The following is a 17,500-nucleotide window of genomic DNA, read 5'->3' on the forward strand; positions in this document are numbered from 1 at the left end:
GTTTTAAATAACTGTGATTTATTTTTATTTTATCCCCTCATTTTCTGTGTGTTCCGATAAAGTGGAGAAAAAGTTTCAGCTATGGGTATTTTTATTTTTATTTTTTCATTGTGCTTTGGTGGTGATTTGTTGCTCCAGGCAGTCGGGCATATGTTCTACTTGCTCTGAGTCAACAGGATGGCATCGAGCAACGGATGGATTTTGACAGCTGTTACACTTTGCTCGAGCTGTTTGCAGAGACAACTTCCTCAGTGGAGCATGGGATGTCTTTTGATGGCATCCAACTCCCTCAGGTACTTCCATAAAGGTTTTGGGTTTACCTCTTGACAACTTTATGAATTTGATTATTAATAGCTGGGACTCGTGAAATTGAAAACCTTTGCTTTCAGGCCATGTTAATTGAAAGGTTATGTCAACTCGCATGTTGCAAACATGTTACCTGCATGCTGTACGACTCACGGAAAGAATCCATCAAGTTGGCCAGTAGCCCCCTTTTGCCCTGTCCTCTCCCACATTCTTTCTTTTCCTCTCTCACTTTGTCTCTTGTCCTCCCCCCCCCCTACCCCTTCCTTCTCTTGTTACACTCATCAAACGAGAGGGTATTGCATTTGGGGCCAATGATATGTTTGTTCGTACAGAATGTGCTAATGTAGGGCACATAAACCATCTCGTGGTAGCCAGTCATACATGTTTTCTTTTCTTCTTTTTTTTTTGACCAAGTTCATCTATAAAGTATGTACAACTGGAAGAGTGAGCACATATCTCTGCCACAAAATGCCAAAAGAACATATCAGGCCTAATAAATTTTTATCTATCACGTTATGTATTGTTCTTGGCCTTATCTCTCAATGGTGAAGAATCACTTCACAAATTAAAAAATGATCGTATCCGGATCTGGATTCGGATCCTCACCAAAATCGAGTCAATTCTTCCTTGTTGTATGCCCAACCTGCCCACCAAATTTCATCTGACTCCATCCACAACTTTTTGAGATATTCACACAGACAGGGGTGAAAACGTAACCTCCTTCCACCTTTGGTGGTGGATGTAATTAGAATGTGAGTACCTCCATAAAGTATATAATTGGAATATGAGAACGTCGATGAAGTATTGCTACGGACACCGTCTGCAACCCTTAACTCGGACCTGATCTTCGCACCCAGTCGGTTTACCGTGCGGGTGAGTTAAGTGTGGCAGAGGGGGAACCGTGCCGGCAACTACCCGGTGCTTAATTCATTGGCTGAGCGAACGAACACCGCTTGCCACATTATGTGGACTACCATTACAATTACAACTGTGAATGCTATATCAGACCAACCACAAGCAGGAAAAATCAGGAGACATTCAACATTTGCCGAATTTATTAAAGAAGCGAAAGAGCGAGAAACAGCAATTGTTACATCATCCATTAAACTCCTCTGAGACTTGTCAACACGTCTGCCATTCAACCCATTGTCCCACGTGTTGGTGTTTGGACTAGTTCGGGCCGGGCCGTGAATTTTTCACTCGTGCCTTCGCGCAATTACGTGGCTGAGCAGTGTGGCTCCACCTGTAGGTCTGCCCACCTGCTTGCTTGCACATGGCATCCTCGAGCCATTGAGGCCACCACCGAGCTTACCTGCTCCATTCCAAATTGTGGGAGAGCTCTTCCTGGTGCGTTCGCTGCCTGCTAATTATTATAAAATTTTGTACGGGGCGTGGGGATTTTCCCACGGCAGACCCCACCATGTTTTCCGCCTGCACCGCTCATGCTGTGGAACCTCCACAGACATCAAATGCGTACAGGCCATCCCGTGACCTTTTTCACGCCCACTCTCACACCATGGGACTTCCTCATGAGCCGCCTCGTGGCCTCTTCACACCATTTATACACATGGGACATTCCGCAATCTTTCACACACCGAGCTCACACACGAGTTGTGTCCCATGGCCTTCACGAGGCCCACTTACACTGTGGAATTTCCTCACTCAACACGTGTTCACGAGCCACTTCATGGCCCCTCGCAAACCATTTATTCCCCCCGAACATATCGTGACCTTTCTCCCTCCATCCATGCATGCGATCCACCTTACGACATTTCACACACCAAACTCGCACACGAGCTGCCTCGTAGCCTTTCTCTTTCCATTCACGCACATGGTCTACCTAACCATCTTTCTCACTCCCTCTTTCACACCAAGAGACTTTAACACACTCACAAGCCATCCCGTGAAGGTCCTGCAGCAGTCTTGAAGGCCTGGAGAGAGGGATGAGATTGAAGAGAATGTGGAAGTTGTTTCCACAGGCAGGAAAAGAGAGGAACAAATGAGTGGAGGTGAGCAGTGATCCTGGATTTAGGTAGTTTAACCAGAAGGGCGTTCAGGGTGGACCGTGTGTGCTCTGCAGAAATCTGGGGGGGGGGGGGGAAGGGACAACCCACGGAAAGAGCAGAGGATGCCAAACCAGAAAGGAGGCGATAGAAGACAGACAGACCACCGACCTGTCTGCAATGGCATAGGACTTTAACACTCCAATATTGCAATAATTGGGAGATTCCAATAATCTTGAAAGCCTTGATTTCCATGGCGTCAAGATAATCAAGATGTGAAGCGGGGAATCCGATCCCAGAGGAGAGAGCAGTACTCCATCAAGCTGCAGGTGAAAGCCTTTTAGGTGGATCGTTGTTAACGTGTGCCAAGGAAGGACTTTGTACGATGGAGGATGCCCAGTCAGCGGCTGGCTTTGGAAGCCAAGAAAGACAATGGCTGCAGGTGAGACCCAGGAGTTTGAATGACTGAGCTTCTTCAAGAGGATTGTTCAGAAGGTAGATAGGAAGGTTTGTCAGACGGTCATATTAGAGACAGAGACAGACACACAGAGGCATCGACTAATATTTGTAAGGATTGAAACACGTATTTCAAATGAAAGGCATACTAGCTTGTGATGTATACTGTATATATAATTTCAAGGTCTGAAGAGATGGAAGAGGCTGTGGATTGCCCGTCTGAAGAATGAGAGATGTCACGGCAGAGGGGGGAGTCATCAGCAAATAGATTAATGGTGTTTTCCAGAGTCAGAGAGATCATTTATGAAGATCAGCAATTGGATTGGGTGGGCCCAGAACACTGCCTTGGGGCACCCCAGCCTTGACAGGGAGAGGAGATGAAAGAATTCCATTGAGTGCCATGCTTTGGCTTCAATAATTGAGAAAGTCAGTAAGCCATTGTGTGGAGTTGGTGAGTTGGTGGATGCCCTAGGCAGAGAGTTTTGAGAGTGAGAGGATGCCAGACTGCATCAGTAGCACGAGGTATGTCCAGAGAGACGGCCCTGAGTCTCGTGTCTGACATTGAGGGCTTCCATCCATTGTTGGGTGAGTCAAAGCAGCATGTTCAAGGTGGAGTGACCTGGTGTGAAACCAAATTGGTGATTTAAATTGAGGCTCTTGGGGAAAAGGAAGCATTCTGTATCAATTGAGATGATTGCTTAAATGACCTTGCTGATGATTGGAAGTGAGCTGATTTGTCTGTAATTAAGGGGATCAGGTTTTTGCACTTTTTTAAGAAATGTAGTGATGTTTGGAGATTTCCAAGCAGATGGAAGATGTGCTATGGTAAATGACAGGGTGAAAAGGGCTGAAAGTGGATGGGAAAAAATCAGCCGAGCAGTATTTTAGGTCACGTGAGCTGATGCCATCCGGTCCATTTGTTGAGTCAGAGTCGAGGGTTGAAAGTGTAGTGTCGTGGTAGGGACGCTTAGCAGGCAGACACGAGTGGGGGAACAGTCGAGCCCGGCTTTGTTGCAGGAGCGGGAGCGCGGGCGTACTTTGCCCACAGCTCTCCTTTATTACGCACTCAGTACGCACACAAGCCGTGGCGACAACGGCATCCACTACGACGCCTCAGGCGGCGCGCACTCCTTATATCCCTGGCAGACACGATGCTCACGACGACCACTCCCCCACCACCATGCCCTGCCCCGCAGGCCCGCAGGCTATACCACACTCCTCCCTCCTAAAACCATGATTATTAAATGATCACCATCATAATAAGCATAAGCAGCACGAAATACCACGGTATCAAAGCAGACAAGGTACAAAAAAGAAAACAGCAAAGTATAAAAGCACATCACATCATATAACGTGTGGATGCGAGCGAGTGAAGCAGCAACGGCCAGGTCCCGAAGACTGAGTTGCACAAAGCACCTACCAAACTCTGACCGCGTTACCGATATGAAGCAGCAAGGCGAGAAGCACAGCAGCACTACGCAGCAAAAACGCCCCCAGGCGGCTCATGCTTACATGGCCTTTGGCGAGGTCGCGGCGACCTCCCGAGCAAACCTCCCCCGGCACCATCAAACGCCTCCGGCCCACAAGGCGGCACATTTCCCCCAGGCAGACCTGAAGCAGATAAACAATCCGAGGCCGGGAGCCCGCTGTCTGGGAGCCGTGGCGCCAGCGCCAGACCCGATTGACCTTGGGTGGGGGCGCTGAACAGCGCCGTTGGCTGGATGCAACCAATGCTCCCCAACAACCCACGCACCACAATCAGTTGAGATGCCAACGCATGTCCAAACGGCCTTGAGCGAAAACAGAGAGCTGCGCCCCAGGCGCCAGGCACGTCTGACCTTGCCGAAACCAGATGTGGGGGTAACGCTAAACAGCGCATCAGCCCTGGCCCCGAGTCGATCTCCGAGACCCACATGGCAGTGAGACGGTAGCAACTCCATTCAAACCACACTTTAACCACAGGCTCGTCATAAATCAATAAGAACATCATTTGAACCATTGCAAACTCATTTTTCCGTACAGCGCGTTCTTTCGACAAAATCCCTGCACATGACGAAGCAACTACCCGTGGCCTGGGGCAACTGGAGGCTAATAAAACCTCTTTATTTGCCACCACCGCTCCCAAAGCCTCCACATCACATTGACCATACTGCAAAACCCATCGATTGATCTCTGCCAACCCCACTCTCACACAGGAACTGTTGGCATTTATTTCAACAACGTTAAACCGCATCACTAGAGCAAGGAAAAACAAATATGCAATGAACAGCAACCCATAACCCACATCACGAGTCCGTCTCTTGGTTGTTGACCCGATGTCGTGACCCGTGACTTCCTTTAACGCGACGGGCTCGCCGCAACTCGGCGTCGAAGCTGCCCGAACAACACAGGCGCGCATTGCCTCATGAACGCCGCCGAAGCGCGAGAACTCATCGCGAGAGCTGGCACGGCTCCCGCTGCTCCCGAACCGCACATCACCGTTGCAGGCAGCAACGAACGGCCGCTCCCGTTGCATCGATGCGGCTCCCGCCACCAGAACCTCGCCCTCGGGTCTCGACGAAAGCATCGAAGAGAGCACCGGCACACCTGGAGGTACGAACTGGAGATCCAGCCCGAGGTGCGCCAGCCAGTCCCGACCCAAAAGGACGGGCCCCTCCCCTCGCACCACAAGCACCGTGAGTAGGGCGCTTCGACCCCGGTAGAGCACCGAGACGTCGGGCGCCGCAAGCGGCGCAATCGCTTCGCCGGTGTGCGCGCGCGATGCGAGGGCAGCACGAGTGGACTCAACTCGACACCCGATCAGTGTCCCGCTCACTCCGACCTCCCCTGGCATCGGCCCTGTCACTATCGGACCAACTGAAACCAGGCTCAACATGGGCAGCATCAGTGCCCCGGTCACCTCAACCTCCCCTGCCACTGATCTTGTCACCTCCGGATCAATTGGAAGCAGGTCTAACACCGGCAGCATCTCCCGCTCCGGGTCGCTGGAATCTCCGTGCCCAGGCTGCAAAACTCGACCCGGGGCGTTACCGTGCACGCCATGCACCGAACACCATGCCGGCAGTAGGTCTTGACCCGGGACGGAAGGACCGCTTCGCTCACCGCCATCTATGACTGTAATGATGGGCGATGACTCTCTGCACACACACCGTAGACGTCCTCGAGTGCTCAGACCGCCGTCCGAGTGATTGCATTGCAACGCTCGCCCACGACCCGCGCCGCAGACCGTGCGCGAATGGCACATCGCGCTGACCTCCGGATCATCTGCTGCGCACCGACCATCGAGACCCCGGACATTCCTCAGAGCCTGCGCGACGTCCAACGCCGCGCCCGTGCCGAAGTGCGTGTCCTCGTTCTTTAGCCGTGGCCTTGCAGAAATCATTCCCCCGATTTGTCGTGCCTCAATAAAACGAACACTGAGCGCGGCCGTTGCCCACTCGACGTGGCCGAAGTCGACTCCGACGAAGGCGGGCACGCGTCCGCGCGCCGTGCCCCGACTTCCTGTCATGCCTGAGCTGGCCGCGCTGGCGAGCCTCCTGGCTCCGGAGCCTGTGCGTGCGGCGAGCGAACCTGCGACACGCTCTTCGCGATGCGTACTCCTCCGGAACCTCGAACCGCGCGAGGTGCGCTGAGTTACTCGCTGCCACTCCGAACCCAGCCACCACCCTGCACACGCCGATCCGAAGATCCTCGTCAGCCAACTGTAGTGTCGTGGTAGGGACGCTTAGCAGGCAGACACGAGCGGGGGAACAGTCGAGCCCGGCTTTGTTGCAAGAGCGGGAGCGCGGGCGTACTTTGCCCACAGCTCTCCTTTATTACGCACACAAGCCGTGGCGACAACGGCATCCACTACGACGCCTCAGGTGGCGCGCACTCCTTATATCCCTGGCAGATACGATGCTCACGACGACCACTCCCCCACCACCATGCCCTGCCCCGCAGGCCCGCAGGCTATACCACAGAAAGAACCTTCTTCACCTTCTCGGGTGCAAAAGACACTCCAGGAGCAGTTGGTTACGACAGGGAAAGTGAGGGGTTGGGGACACAAGATTTGGAAGCAAACACATAATTGAGGCATTCGGCCTTCTCAAGAGCGGAATCGGCTGTGGTGAAATTTGCAATCGGATGGAAGGGGAGCATCTGCCATGGACTGACTTCAGGTGCCACCAGGTATTAGAGGAGAGAGAGAGACACATTTGAAAGTTCATTCCTGAGCAGGGGCGTATCGACGCAAAATAGCGCCTATGGCAAGCACTGGAATTGCACCCCTGTCCAAACATCTGACACCCATCTTTTAGATAACTTTACCATAATATCAGCTCAAAAATACAACCCAAGCTCGTTAATCTTTTAATTAACAAATTATGGCACTGCATGAAAATTACAACTGCACCTTCTTTGCTTTCACTGATGCAAATTAGTCTATGATGTGCTCAGTCAGTTTTTTTTCAGTTTCTTCTCTTTCTACACTCAGCAGAGCAAGATCACAGAGTCTGCCTTGACCCATGGAGGCTCTCAAATACGAAAGTATTAGTTTCAACTTGCTGAATGATCTCTCTCAGCTGGCGATGGAAACTGCGATGGTTCACATTATCTGAATAGCAATGCTAATATCGGCGAAGACGCTCTCATCTCCATACTGAACAATAAATTTGAGAAGCTCTTCAGGTCTTGATATTTTCATGTTGGCCCGACTTGATCACAGCATTCTGCAATCCAAAATTTCTTCATATAGCTGCTGTCCATCAACCACAGAGCTGTACAATTCATCCAAATTTGTGCATTTCTTCTTTAGGTCGTCACTGTCGGTGCCATAACAGTCCCTTGACATCGAGAAGGAACCCAAACTTGGCGTCGGTGTCATGCAAACGAGCGAGCCTTTCGTTCATTTCTCTGTGAAGACGGTCGAGTGTTCCCTTCATGACTCCATTTCCTCCTTGGCTGTTAACCCAGTGTCTCTCGAGTTCTCATCAGCCATTCATTACTTTCGTCTCTGACGTCTTTCAACTTCAATATTCCATTCTTAATAGAGACCGAGTCCTGCTCAGTGGCGTCCCCCCTCCCCTTTTAAGTGGTACCCAGGGCATGTGCCATACCTGCCATACTTTAGGTACGCCACTGTTCTTGAGGTTGGACAGTTGGTGTTTTCTCGGGCTGCTGAGAGTGGACGCACACTTATTGTGGACTTTTTGGAATGCACTGAGATTGCCTTTTGGTCGGATTAGCCTTCCAAGAAGAGAAGGCAAGTTGTTTCAGCGCAACTGCTTCACCACAGGATTCAGTCTGTCATGGGTGGGAAGAAGGGTAGGTTACTGAATTGAAGAGGAGATGGGATGAATCTGTTCAATATGTGGAGAGGTGGGGAGGTGGGGGAAGAGAGAGATTCTGTGGAAGAATTCCCAGGCTGAGTTAAAGTTGGGGGCAATAGATAAGGAAGATGGGTGCTGAAGATGTGGGAGATCCATGAAATGCCAGACTCGCTTGCATTGAGGCAGCTCTCTGAGAATACCCAGAAAGATGTTTACCTTCAACAGCATATGATCAGATGAACCAATTTGAGCAGAGGAAGAGCAGGAGCCATTTGCAGGAAAGTTAGTCAACACCAATTCTAGAAGGAGGATTTGCCATTTGGAGAAATCTGAGTTGGAAAGTTCACAGATTGAGTCGGTCTCACGGAGTCACAGAAGTCCTTTTCTGAAGTGCCATGGCTGGTAAGAGAGGCACCAACACAAAGTCAGTGAGCATGGTGACAATTTAAATCACCATGTATGAGGAAGAGAGAGTTGGGATGAGTGGTTCAAAGTTTGTCCATATTGTACGAGGAGTCGTCACTGTTTGGTGGACAGCACAATACATTGATGAACAAGAGGTGGAGCGGAGGGTAAGTCGCAGCCAGAAGTACTCCTGGGGGGTTGGGAGGTGCAAGATCAGTACAAGGGCAGTGAGAAATTGAGTTATTGATATAAAATGCAACTGTGCCGCCGTGCATGGTTCAAGCTTTTCAAATCGGCAGAGACAATAACCAGAAAGGGACACCAAGGAGTCGGGCACATCCTGTGGGAGGAAGGAATTTGTTAAACAGATGATATCTGGTTTATCGGCGGCAGCTTGGATTGAGAGATTTATCAGGTTGGAGCGGAAAACTCAGATGTTTGAGGTCGACACAATTGGAGATAGGGCGGAGAAGGTGTTGGGAGGGTGCAGGATGTGTGGGGGTGGGGGAGGCTTAGTGGGGGAAAGGTAAGGCTTTGGGGGTTGGGTGAGGGGGAAGGTTTGATTGGGTGGGGTGTGGGAGAAGGTTTGAGTATGTGGGGTGTGAGGAAATGTTTGAGAGTGTGTGGTGTGGGTGAGGGTTTGAGTGTGGGGGAAAATTTGAGTGTGTGGAGTTTGGGGGGAAGGTTTGAATGTGTGATGTGCAGTGGAAAGTGGGTGTGGGGGAAGGTTTGAGAGATTGGGGTGTGGGGTAATTATTGTGTATGGGAAGGTTTTAGAGTGTTTTGGGAAGCTTTGGGTAGGGTGAGGATAAATGCAGAAAGTGGGGACTTGAAGCTTTGAGGGCATGGGGTGGGGGTGGATGCTTTTCCTGATTCCAGTTGTCCAACTTTGACAAGTGTTGATAAAGATCATGGGATGGGAGGTAGTACACTTGTTAAATGCACGAGAAACGCTGCGCTGTATTAAGGGGTGGGGGAGGGAAGTGGTGGGAGGGAGATTGGTGGATCAGGTTCCGGGCTGACAAACAGCTCAAAAAAAGTCTTTACTTCCTGGTTCCTGGTTCTTTACTTCCAGGAAGTAAATGGTGCGCTGGGAAGAAGAAATGTATTGTGGTGGAGAAGAACATGTGTTGCATTTATGAAGGGGATACAAGGGTTGAAATGCACTCTTGAAATGTGTTTTTTTATTTTTTATTTTTAAAGAGGAAGAATTTATATTTAATGTAGATTATGTTTGGAGAAAATAAGGGGGAAGGGGGGGGGGGTGTAGAACCAGAAGCAAAAAGAAATTCAAGTGGAGATGAGAATCGTTATGGAGTGAAAATAGAAGGTTCTTTTTTTGCTTACCCGGAATTTACATTCCAGATAAGGGATCGTCATCGCGCACCGTCTGTCCGTCCTTCTACTTTTTTTGACTTCTCCGGCCAAACCGCCTGGCCGATCTGGCTGAAAATTTGCAGCAACGTTCCTCCTCTGACTGGTAACAGGAATTGTAAAGCTCGTTCTGGTCACGTGACTTTAAGTCGGTCAAAATGGCCGACTTAGTAAATTTCTTCAAAAATCTTCTCCAGACCCACCATTCAGAATCCCACCAAATTTTTGTCACGACATTTGGACATGGTCCAAATGTTAAATCGCTGAGGCCATGCTGATCACGTGACTGGAAGTGTGTCAAAATGGCAGTCGCACAAATTCTTTCCAAAATCTTCTTCTCGAGACCCACCTGTCAGATTGCTAACAATTTTGGAATCACCATTATGATAGAGTAGGGATGCTAATTATATTGCGGAAGTCATGCAGATCACATGACTGGAATTGTGTCAAAATGGCGGACTTGGTAAAGTTTTTGGAAAATCACATAAATTCCTTCAAAAATCTTCCTCACCAGACCCACCAGTCAGAATTCTACCAAATTTGGGTTACAGTATTATGCCAGAGCCCAGATAAGCTACAGGTCCAGTGGGAAATAGGATAGTGTTGACGTGAGAACAGGAAATAGGATAGTGTTGACGAAATAGAAACAATATACACAGGATAGAAGCAAGAGATGCTTTCTATCCGAGGGAAGGCGGCATCAGACCTTGAACAATATGAAACAAATAGCTCAAAACAATGAATGACTAACATGAAATATTGCACGAGACACAACAGAAACACCTCGACGAAGACACAACAACATAAAAACACGACAAACCCAGATCAGAAAATTCAGCTTTATGAGGTGGAAACGAGCATCTCGTATTTCATCCACACTTGACAAATGTAATTTTGAGGTTTTTTTTTGAATGACAACACAACAGGGTCTGAATCTTTAATCCTAGCGTCATGAGAGAGAAGCTTGGAAACTTGCCCAGATTTATCATTTGTTGTTATTTTGTGTCAGTCGATAAGTTTGATGGACTATCAGAGGGCACCAGGTTATTCATATCTTTTGCAGATTCCTGGACGGTTGCTCTTTTCACTGGTGAAGCGATACCTCTGTGCTACCAAGCTCATGGACAGTCTGAGTGGCAGTGGTCAAGGCAACAGCGAAGAGTCAGGCGTAACGGGCAGCTTCACGGATCGTCAACGAAAGCAACATGAATTTGAATTTGCCATGGTGATGGCGAACCTCATCGTTGATCTTGTCAAAGTTCTGGGTTGGGACCGAGATTGCCAAAGCAACAGTTTTGATGAGAACAAGGTCAGAGGATTCAAATGGCTTATATTTCTGATTGTTGTGTTTTGATTGATTGTTCATTCTTAAAGCCACTTGTCTTTTCACAGCGAGTTGCACAAAAGTTCAGCGCAGGTTGTATTTCCTTTACAGGACCCACAGTCCATCGTCCAATCAGCCTTCACTCCTGAGAAAAATGTCCTGGAACCAGGCTTACAACAGTCCAGCACCCATGAAGCATCGTTTAAATCTCCTGAAGACTTCACCAGCCCATTGGCCTACATTGAATACATTCAAAAAATCCTGCAGCCTGGCATGCGTGTCCGTATGCTTCAGGACTACGAGGAGGTGTGCAGTGGTGATGAAGGGAAGTTTGTGCATTCCAATGCTGGTTACCCACCTGTGCAGGTATGTAGTTTATTCCTTAAATACCAATATTTTTTATCTTGAGCCCTGCTAATATCTCTTCACCTTAATATTGTTGTGGTTTCGCCGGCGCGTCGCCACGAGCACGACCCCCGATGGAGCAGTGGGGCCACCTCGGCTCGATCGCCCGGAATTACAGATTGCTGGCCCGGAGAAGTCTGAGGTCGGCGGATCCTGGTTATTTTGAACCAAAATACGCCAATGGGAAGACCACGTGGGGGTAGGGTCGATTGCCAACTTCAATTTACCTAAGTACCCACGTGATCCAGCTTCCAGGGTATTTCACCCTTGACGGAACTCGTACGTAAGCGAGCTGCTTACGCGAGCCCGTTCCATGTGCGATGCCGAGCGGTTTTATAATCGCCGAATTCCGCCGGCCCGATTATCCTGTTACTCCGTTATAGCGGCAATGACTGCTCACTTTCCCACATGCATGACACACCCACATTTCCCACATGCTCACTTTCCCACATGCAATGGATAAATGACACGACGAACTGAGTACATTTAAACAATTGGGTATATTTATTTACCAATGATGGGGGACTAGGGGAGCACGCAACAGGAGAGCTATACCGAATATCAAGCAAGGCAAATAATATACAGGCAAAAGCACTTAACAGTTCACTACTTATCAGATGGGCCCACACACACACACACACACACACACACACACACACACACACACACACACACACACACACACACACACACACACACACACACACACACACACACACACACACACACACACACACACACACACACACACACACACACAGCCAGAAATGGACCCTCTGGGGTCTTTATTGCGGCTCTCCAGCCGAGGAGGATAGTACGGCTGTGGGAGCCAAGGGGCGGCAGGCTACCTGGCCGCGTAGCGCGTTTGGACGTCCCCTTCTCTTGGGGCTGGTGTCGCCGTACTAGCCAGGTGCAAAGGGACGAGACGTAGGCTCTGGAGCCGGGAAGCGAAGAAGCGGGAGGAGAGGACAGAACTGTACCAGAACAACTTCAAGAGAGCCGACCCCGATAATCTCCTCAGGACCCTTATATCCGCCCACCTCCCGCTCAGTCGAACGCTTGTCCCCTCCCCGCTCGCTCTCCCATTTGACAGGAAACATCGTTCGACTTCTTGTCCGCTCGCCATTGGACAGGCGTGTGGTGGGCGGGGCGCTCCCATCCCTCTGGGCAGAGTCTCCAGCGGGGGAGTTTCGTAGCTCCGCCTACCACTTCATCTCGATTGGTCGAGGGCCGCCGCGTGGCCACTCCCCGAGCTCTGCCTTCTTCACACCGGACGACCTTCTGCGCATGCACCCTCACATTCCTCTCATTCGCCAAAATGGGCGCAAACCCCGTGATTGGCCAGGTGGAGGAAGCGAATGCAGGCGAGGGCGATGCGGTGTGGTCGGCGGTAATGTCGGTAGAGCTGGCGGTGGTGTAAAAATGAACTAAAAGAAAACCTGACTGTTATAATAAATCACAGCGCAGGAACATTAAATTACCCATTAGACTAGGGTCGGGACCCAAACTGGCAACATGTACTTACCGATATAACTGAGATAAAGGACCTGAATGTTGAGTGCGATAGCTTTCCAAATCCGCAACAATATACTGTATATCATATGGATGGTCAAACATTCCAACGACACGATTGTCTCATTTTATGTTTTGATTTGAGAAGGGATTCTTCATTTTCTGATTCTCGTTTCTTTTTCTTTCTTTCCTTTTTGAAATACAGTAGTTAATTTTTTTTTCTTTTCTTCCTCACTGACTTTTTAATTGCTTTTGTTGTGGTTACTTTTGCACAAGGTAAACAATTGTGTTTTGTCATTTGCAGGTTGACTGGGACTCCATCCAACGAAGGTACTGGGTGAACTGGAACATGATTCAAGTTATCGGTTACGGTGCAGACAGCCATCCTCCCAGGAGAGTCTCTCAGAAGTTAACGCCCACTCTTCATCGTAGCACCATCAGTACAGGTGGACGACTGAAAAGCTTGGGCAAGTGTGGGAGCAAGTCCATGCTCATGCTTCCCTTTTACTGGAGAATAATTTGAGGATGATCTTGAACTCTTGTAAAATAACTTTTGGTTTTCTCGTCCTTCAATATATATATATATATATACACATATATATATATATATATATATATATATATATATATATATATATATATATATACATATATATTTTTTTTTCTCCAAGTATGTGCTTCCCACATAACTGTTAGCCTTCGACTTTCAACTTTCATAAGATTTTGCCCATGTCATTTAGAATTACAAAACAATAGATCATAGTGCAAGATGTGTATCGCTAAAATAGATTTGACAAGATAGAATAATTTGAAAATCGAATTTAAGCCTTTTCCCATCTCACGTTAATGGATATAATTTTGATCGATGAAGACAAGATTGGCTTTCATCGTCATTGATTCAATGAAGATATTATTTTGATTTTTATGCTGAATTTTGCCGTCTAATTATTACGTCTCAAGTCATTGGAGTTTTTTTCATAATAAGTTGTCCGTTTATGATTTTATTCAGGGTCAGGAAAATCGGGTGTGGTTAACCATGCACTCGGTAACTTTTATGCATCGGGTTCCATTGGTGATGTGCATGAGGAAATGGGTCCTGTGAAAAGTGAGTGGTGGGAACTCCTCTTCTTCTTGAAGAAACTGGAAGGAAAGCAACAGCAGGAGGCTTGTGACATCATACAAACTGCCATTAATGTGGAGGTGGGTATAATGAAGAGCTTACTCCTTGTCGGGGGTCAGGCCTCAATCATTGTTTACAATTTTTCAGTTTGTGCAATTTTCTCACTGAGCCGTAAGTACTGCTTCAGTTGAAAGTTGAGGAAAGATCAACAGTCTTTACAATGTCAAAGATGAGGAAGACAACTCCGTTGGTACCAGGTCTCTTTGGAGAATCCTTGGCTATCGCTGGTCAGACTTTGTGTCCAACGAGCGGTTGCTGAGAGAGACTCAGATGAGATTTGTTACCTGTATCATCAGTGAGCGTCAGATGCGGCTGTATGGACATGTGGCTCGTTTTCCTGACGCTGATCCTGCTCACCAGATTCTCTCAGCGAGGGAACCTCGTGAGTGGAGGAGGTCAATGGGATGACCACGTGCCTTGTGGTTGCAGCAGGTTGATCAGCATTTCGAGGAGATGGGGATGGGCCAGAAGGAGGCCCCTGGAGTGCTGGCAGAAAGTGGACGCAGTGACGTGCTGGTCTGGCGAATGCTTCCATACCTGACCTGACCTGATCTACAGCTCTAAGGGGTCTATAGGGGTTTGAAGTGAATGTTCCAAATGTAGTTAGGGTCTAATGTGTCTAAAGGGATCTAAAGAATGTAAATGTCTCAAGGGTCTGAAAAGGTCTTGAGCAGTGATGTTCACTATTTGTTAGAGGGGGTCCACTTTTACTGATGAGGCATCAGTGTGAGAGCCACCACACAGCCTACAGGAATCCGTAATGGCTGCTTTAGACCCTGCCCAATGTACTCCTCTTTGTTGTGGTTAACTGGACTGCAAGCATAATTGTTTGTGTACTGCCATCAACTGATGTATTTATATTACTTTTATACTTCGTGTTACAACACTTATTTGAAACCATTGGGTCATTTTGATAGTATTTATGGTGGATTATGATGGGGTGTTTTCACGTTTGTGTATTATCGGCCACACGTCAGGGGCCGCACTTTAGACCACCAGGGCTGCCAGTGGCTCGTGAGCCGTGCAATGAAGAACAGAGGTCTAAAGGATCAAGAGGTCTAAGCCTCCTCATGGATCTAGAGGGTCGAGTGTGTTGATGGGGTTTAAAGTGGACTTAACAGTCTTGAGGGGGTCTAATAGTCTGCAGGGTCGTTGTGGGTCAAAAGGTCCAAAGAGTACATATCCAAGGCGCAGTCATATACTCCACTCATTCACCGAACTGAAAGGAGTGTCCCTTCTCTGCCACTTCCCCACCCCCCACCCAACTGTCTGTCCTCCCCCTCCCCCCCTTGCTTTTTGCTGTTATTCAAAGCAAGAGGTTATTGATAACATTAAGACGTTAAAATTTAATGCAGAGGTTAAATTTAAGAGTTTAAATTAAACAACAACGAAACTTCTCACGATATGTGTTGGACATACCAACGTCGATGACATTTTGAGTGAATTAGTTAATTATCTCACCACCTGGATGGAAATTCTTTAAAAAGGATGGAAATTCTTTAAAAAAAAAATTCGTTTCTGCACATCAATGTCATGAATCGTCACGCCGAGTTTCAAACCGATCCGTTGAACCACCTCAAGGGAGTATGGGAAAAGAAAACGACAAATGTTCATGGACCCACGGACAGAAGGAAGGAAGGAAGGACTGATTGAGTAAAGGACATCATGATGGTTTTAACAGCTCATCTCAATTTTGTCGTAGATGAGCTAAAAATGTAATGAATGACAAGCATCCAAATGTAATGCCTGTTGTTGGCTTAATGGTTAGGGTGGTGGGCTTTTGATCCTCGGGCCCTGAGTTCAAATCCTGCTCAGCTGTTGAATTAATACCAGGTGGGGTTAACTCGGCCTGTTATCCTTCCGAAGTCTGCAAAATGAGTGCCAGCTTGTTGGTATCCTGTATCGGAGTGGCGACCCATCCAGGATTGTACCCATAGCCAAGGAGACGGCTTAAGTAGCACCAACGCTCTGCACAGAGTATAGTCCCAATTTCCTCTCCTCCTCATCCAAATGTGTGGAATTAATTAATTTTTTCCCTTTGTGTGAAATTGATAAACTTCCAGAATTACTGATTTATCCATCCATCCATTGGGACCATACTCTGTTCAGGGCGTCGGTGCTGCCGAAGCAGTTTCCTTGGCCATTGGGCACAATCCTGGACGGGTCGCCACTCCGATGCAGACTGATTTATACTACCTTTAAAATCTATATTTTGTTTAAATTTAAATGGAATGAACACGAGAACACAAATCGTTCACTTCCATGAACCTCCAGTTTTGCAGTATTTGGACATGTTATATGAGGTAGTGCAGAAAGAAGACTTCATCAATGGCTCTGAACTTCCCGATTATTTAATTTCAGTTGAACACTGCTTGGGGGGGTAAGGTGTTCTATGAACTCTCCAGTTTGTTTGTTTTATTATTTTGCACATGTTTTGTTCTTGCCGATGCTGAATTTCACTTTGTTCTTCAGGTTGATTCCCTAGACGACTGTGCCTTGGACATTCTCCACCCATCTACCGATCTTATTGTTCGGCTGCTTGTTTTCTTGCTCAAGATCTGCCCAACATTCCACAGAGACATCATCAGTTCACGGGTCTTCAAAAAAAATGGATCAAAAATCCGTGATGTGGATGCTACGCTGTGTTTGTTGTGTCGACCAAAGGAAAGTTTGACCTCTATCCGAGCAGCATTTCAGCAATCTTGTTCAAAGAAGCCAAAGACAGATGAACATTTGGATGCTTTGCTTGCTCACCACTTGCCACTGGGAAAGGAGCAAAGGAAGGATGTTGTTACATCTTGTTCATTCCAGGAAGTTAATGGTGTTCCCACCATGAAGGAAGAACCAGGCTCTATAGAAGATCAGGAGGAAAAGCAGAGGCAGTTAAACATTATTATGAAAGCTGGCCATAAGACGTTCTTGGAAAAGGCAAAGGATATTTGGGAAGCCATGAGGCAAGAGCCAGACTGCATGGCTCTGCAAGTGGTGGGCCTCAAGAGTATGAGCAGCATGTTGCAAGACAGTCCAATACCCGACGATAGCATTGATCTTCGAGAGTCGTACATGCGCTCACTTGTTGAAGAAATGAATACATTTGAGAGGGAGAAGGAGGTCGTGTATGCTTGCCTGCTCCTCATCGAGTCCACTTTTGAGGAATTTGACTATCGGGAGGCGTTCATCATGGAGAACGGAATCAGTACATTGTTACAATGTGTGCAGAAAAATG

At 47.9% G+C, this 17,500-nt stretch overlaps 1 protein-coding gene across 3 annotated transcripts in view; it reads left to right on the top strand.

Annotated features, from left to right (window-relative positions):
• Positions 1-17,500, top strand: part of CUL9 (cullin 9) — a 352,312-nt gene that overhangs the window by 56,232 nt on the left and 278,580 nt on the right. For 2 of the 3 annotated variants that reach the window (XM_085856907.1, XM_085856906.1), the window contains 6 exons: positions 139-293; positions 10,917-11,162; positions 11,289-11,543; positions 13,399-13,561; positions 14,104-14,294; positions 16,747-17,500. The exon at positions 16,747-17,500 is cut by the window's right edge and continues 35 nt beyond it. In XM_085856907.1, coding sequence (XP_085713033.1) covers positions 139-293; positions 10,917-11,162; positions 11,289-11,543; positions 13,399-13,561; positions 14,104-14,294; positions 16,747-17,500 — 1,764 coding nt within the window. The remainder of the gene's footprint in view (positions 1-138; positions 294-10,916; positions 11,163-11,288; positions 11,544-13,398; positions 13,562-14,103; positions 14,295-16,746) is intronic. The other variant, XM_085856905.1, reaches the window with a different exon arrangement.

This window comes from Eptatretus burgeri, chromosome 15, assembly GCF_056783735.1.
Source record: "Eptatretus burgeri isolate ZD-2024b chromosome 15, Ebu_testis_v1, whole genome shotgun sequence".
Lineage (NCBI taxonomy): Eukaryota > Metazoa > Chordata > Myxini > Myxiniformes > Myxinidae > Eptatretus > Eptatretus burgeri.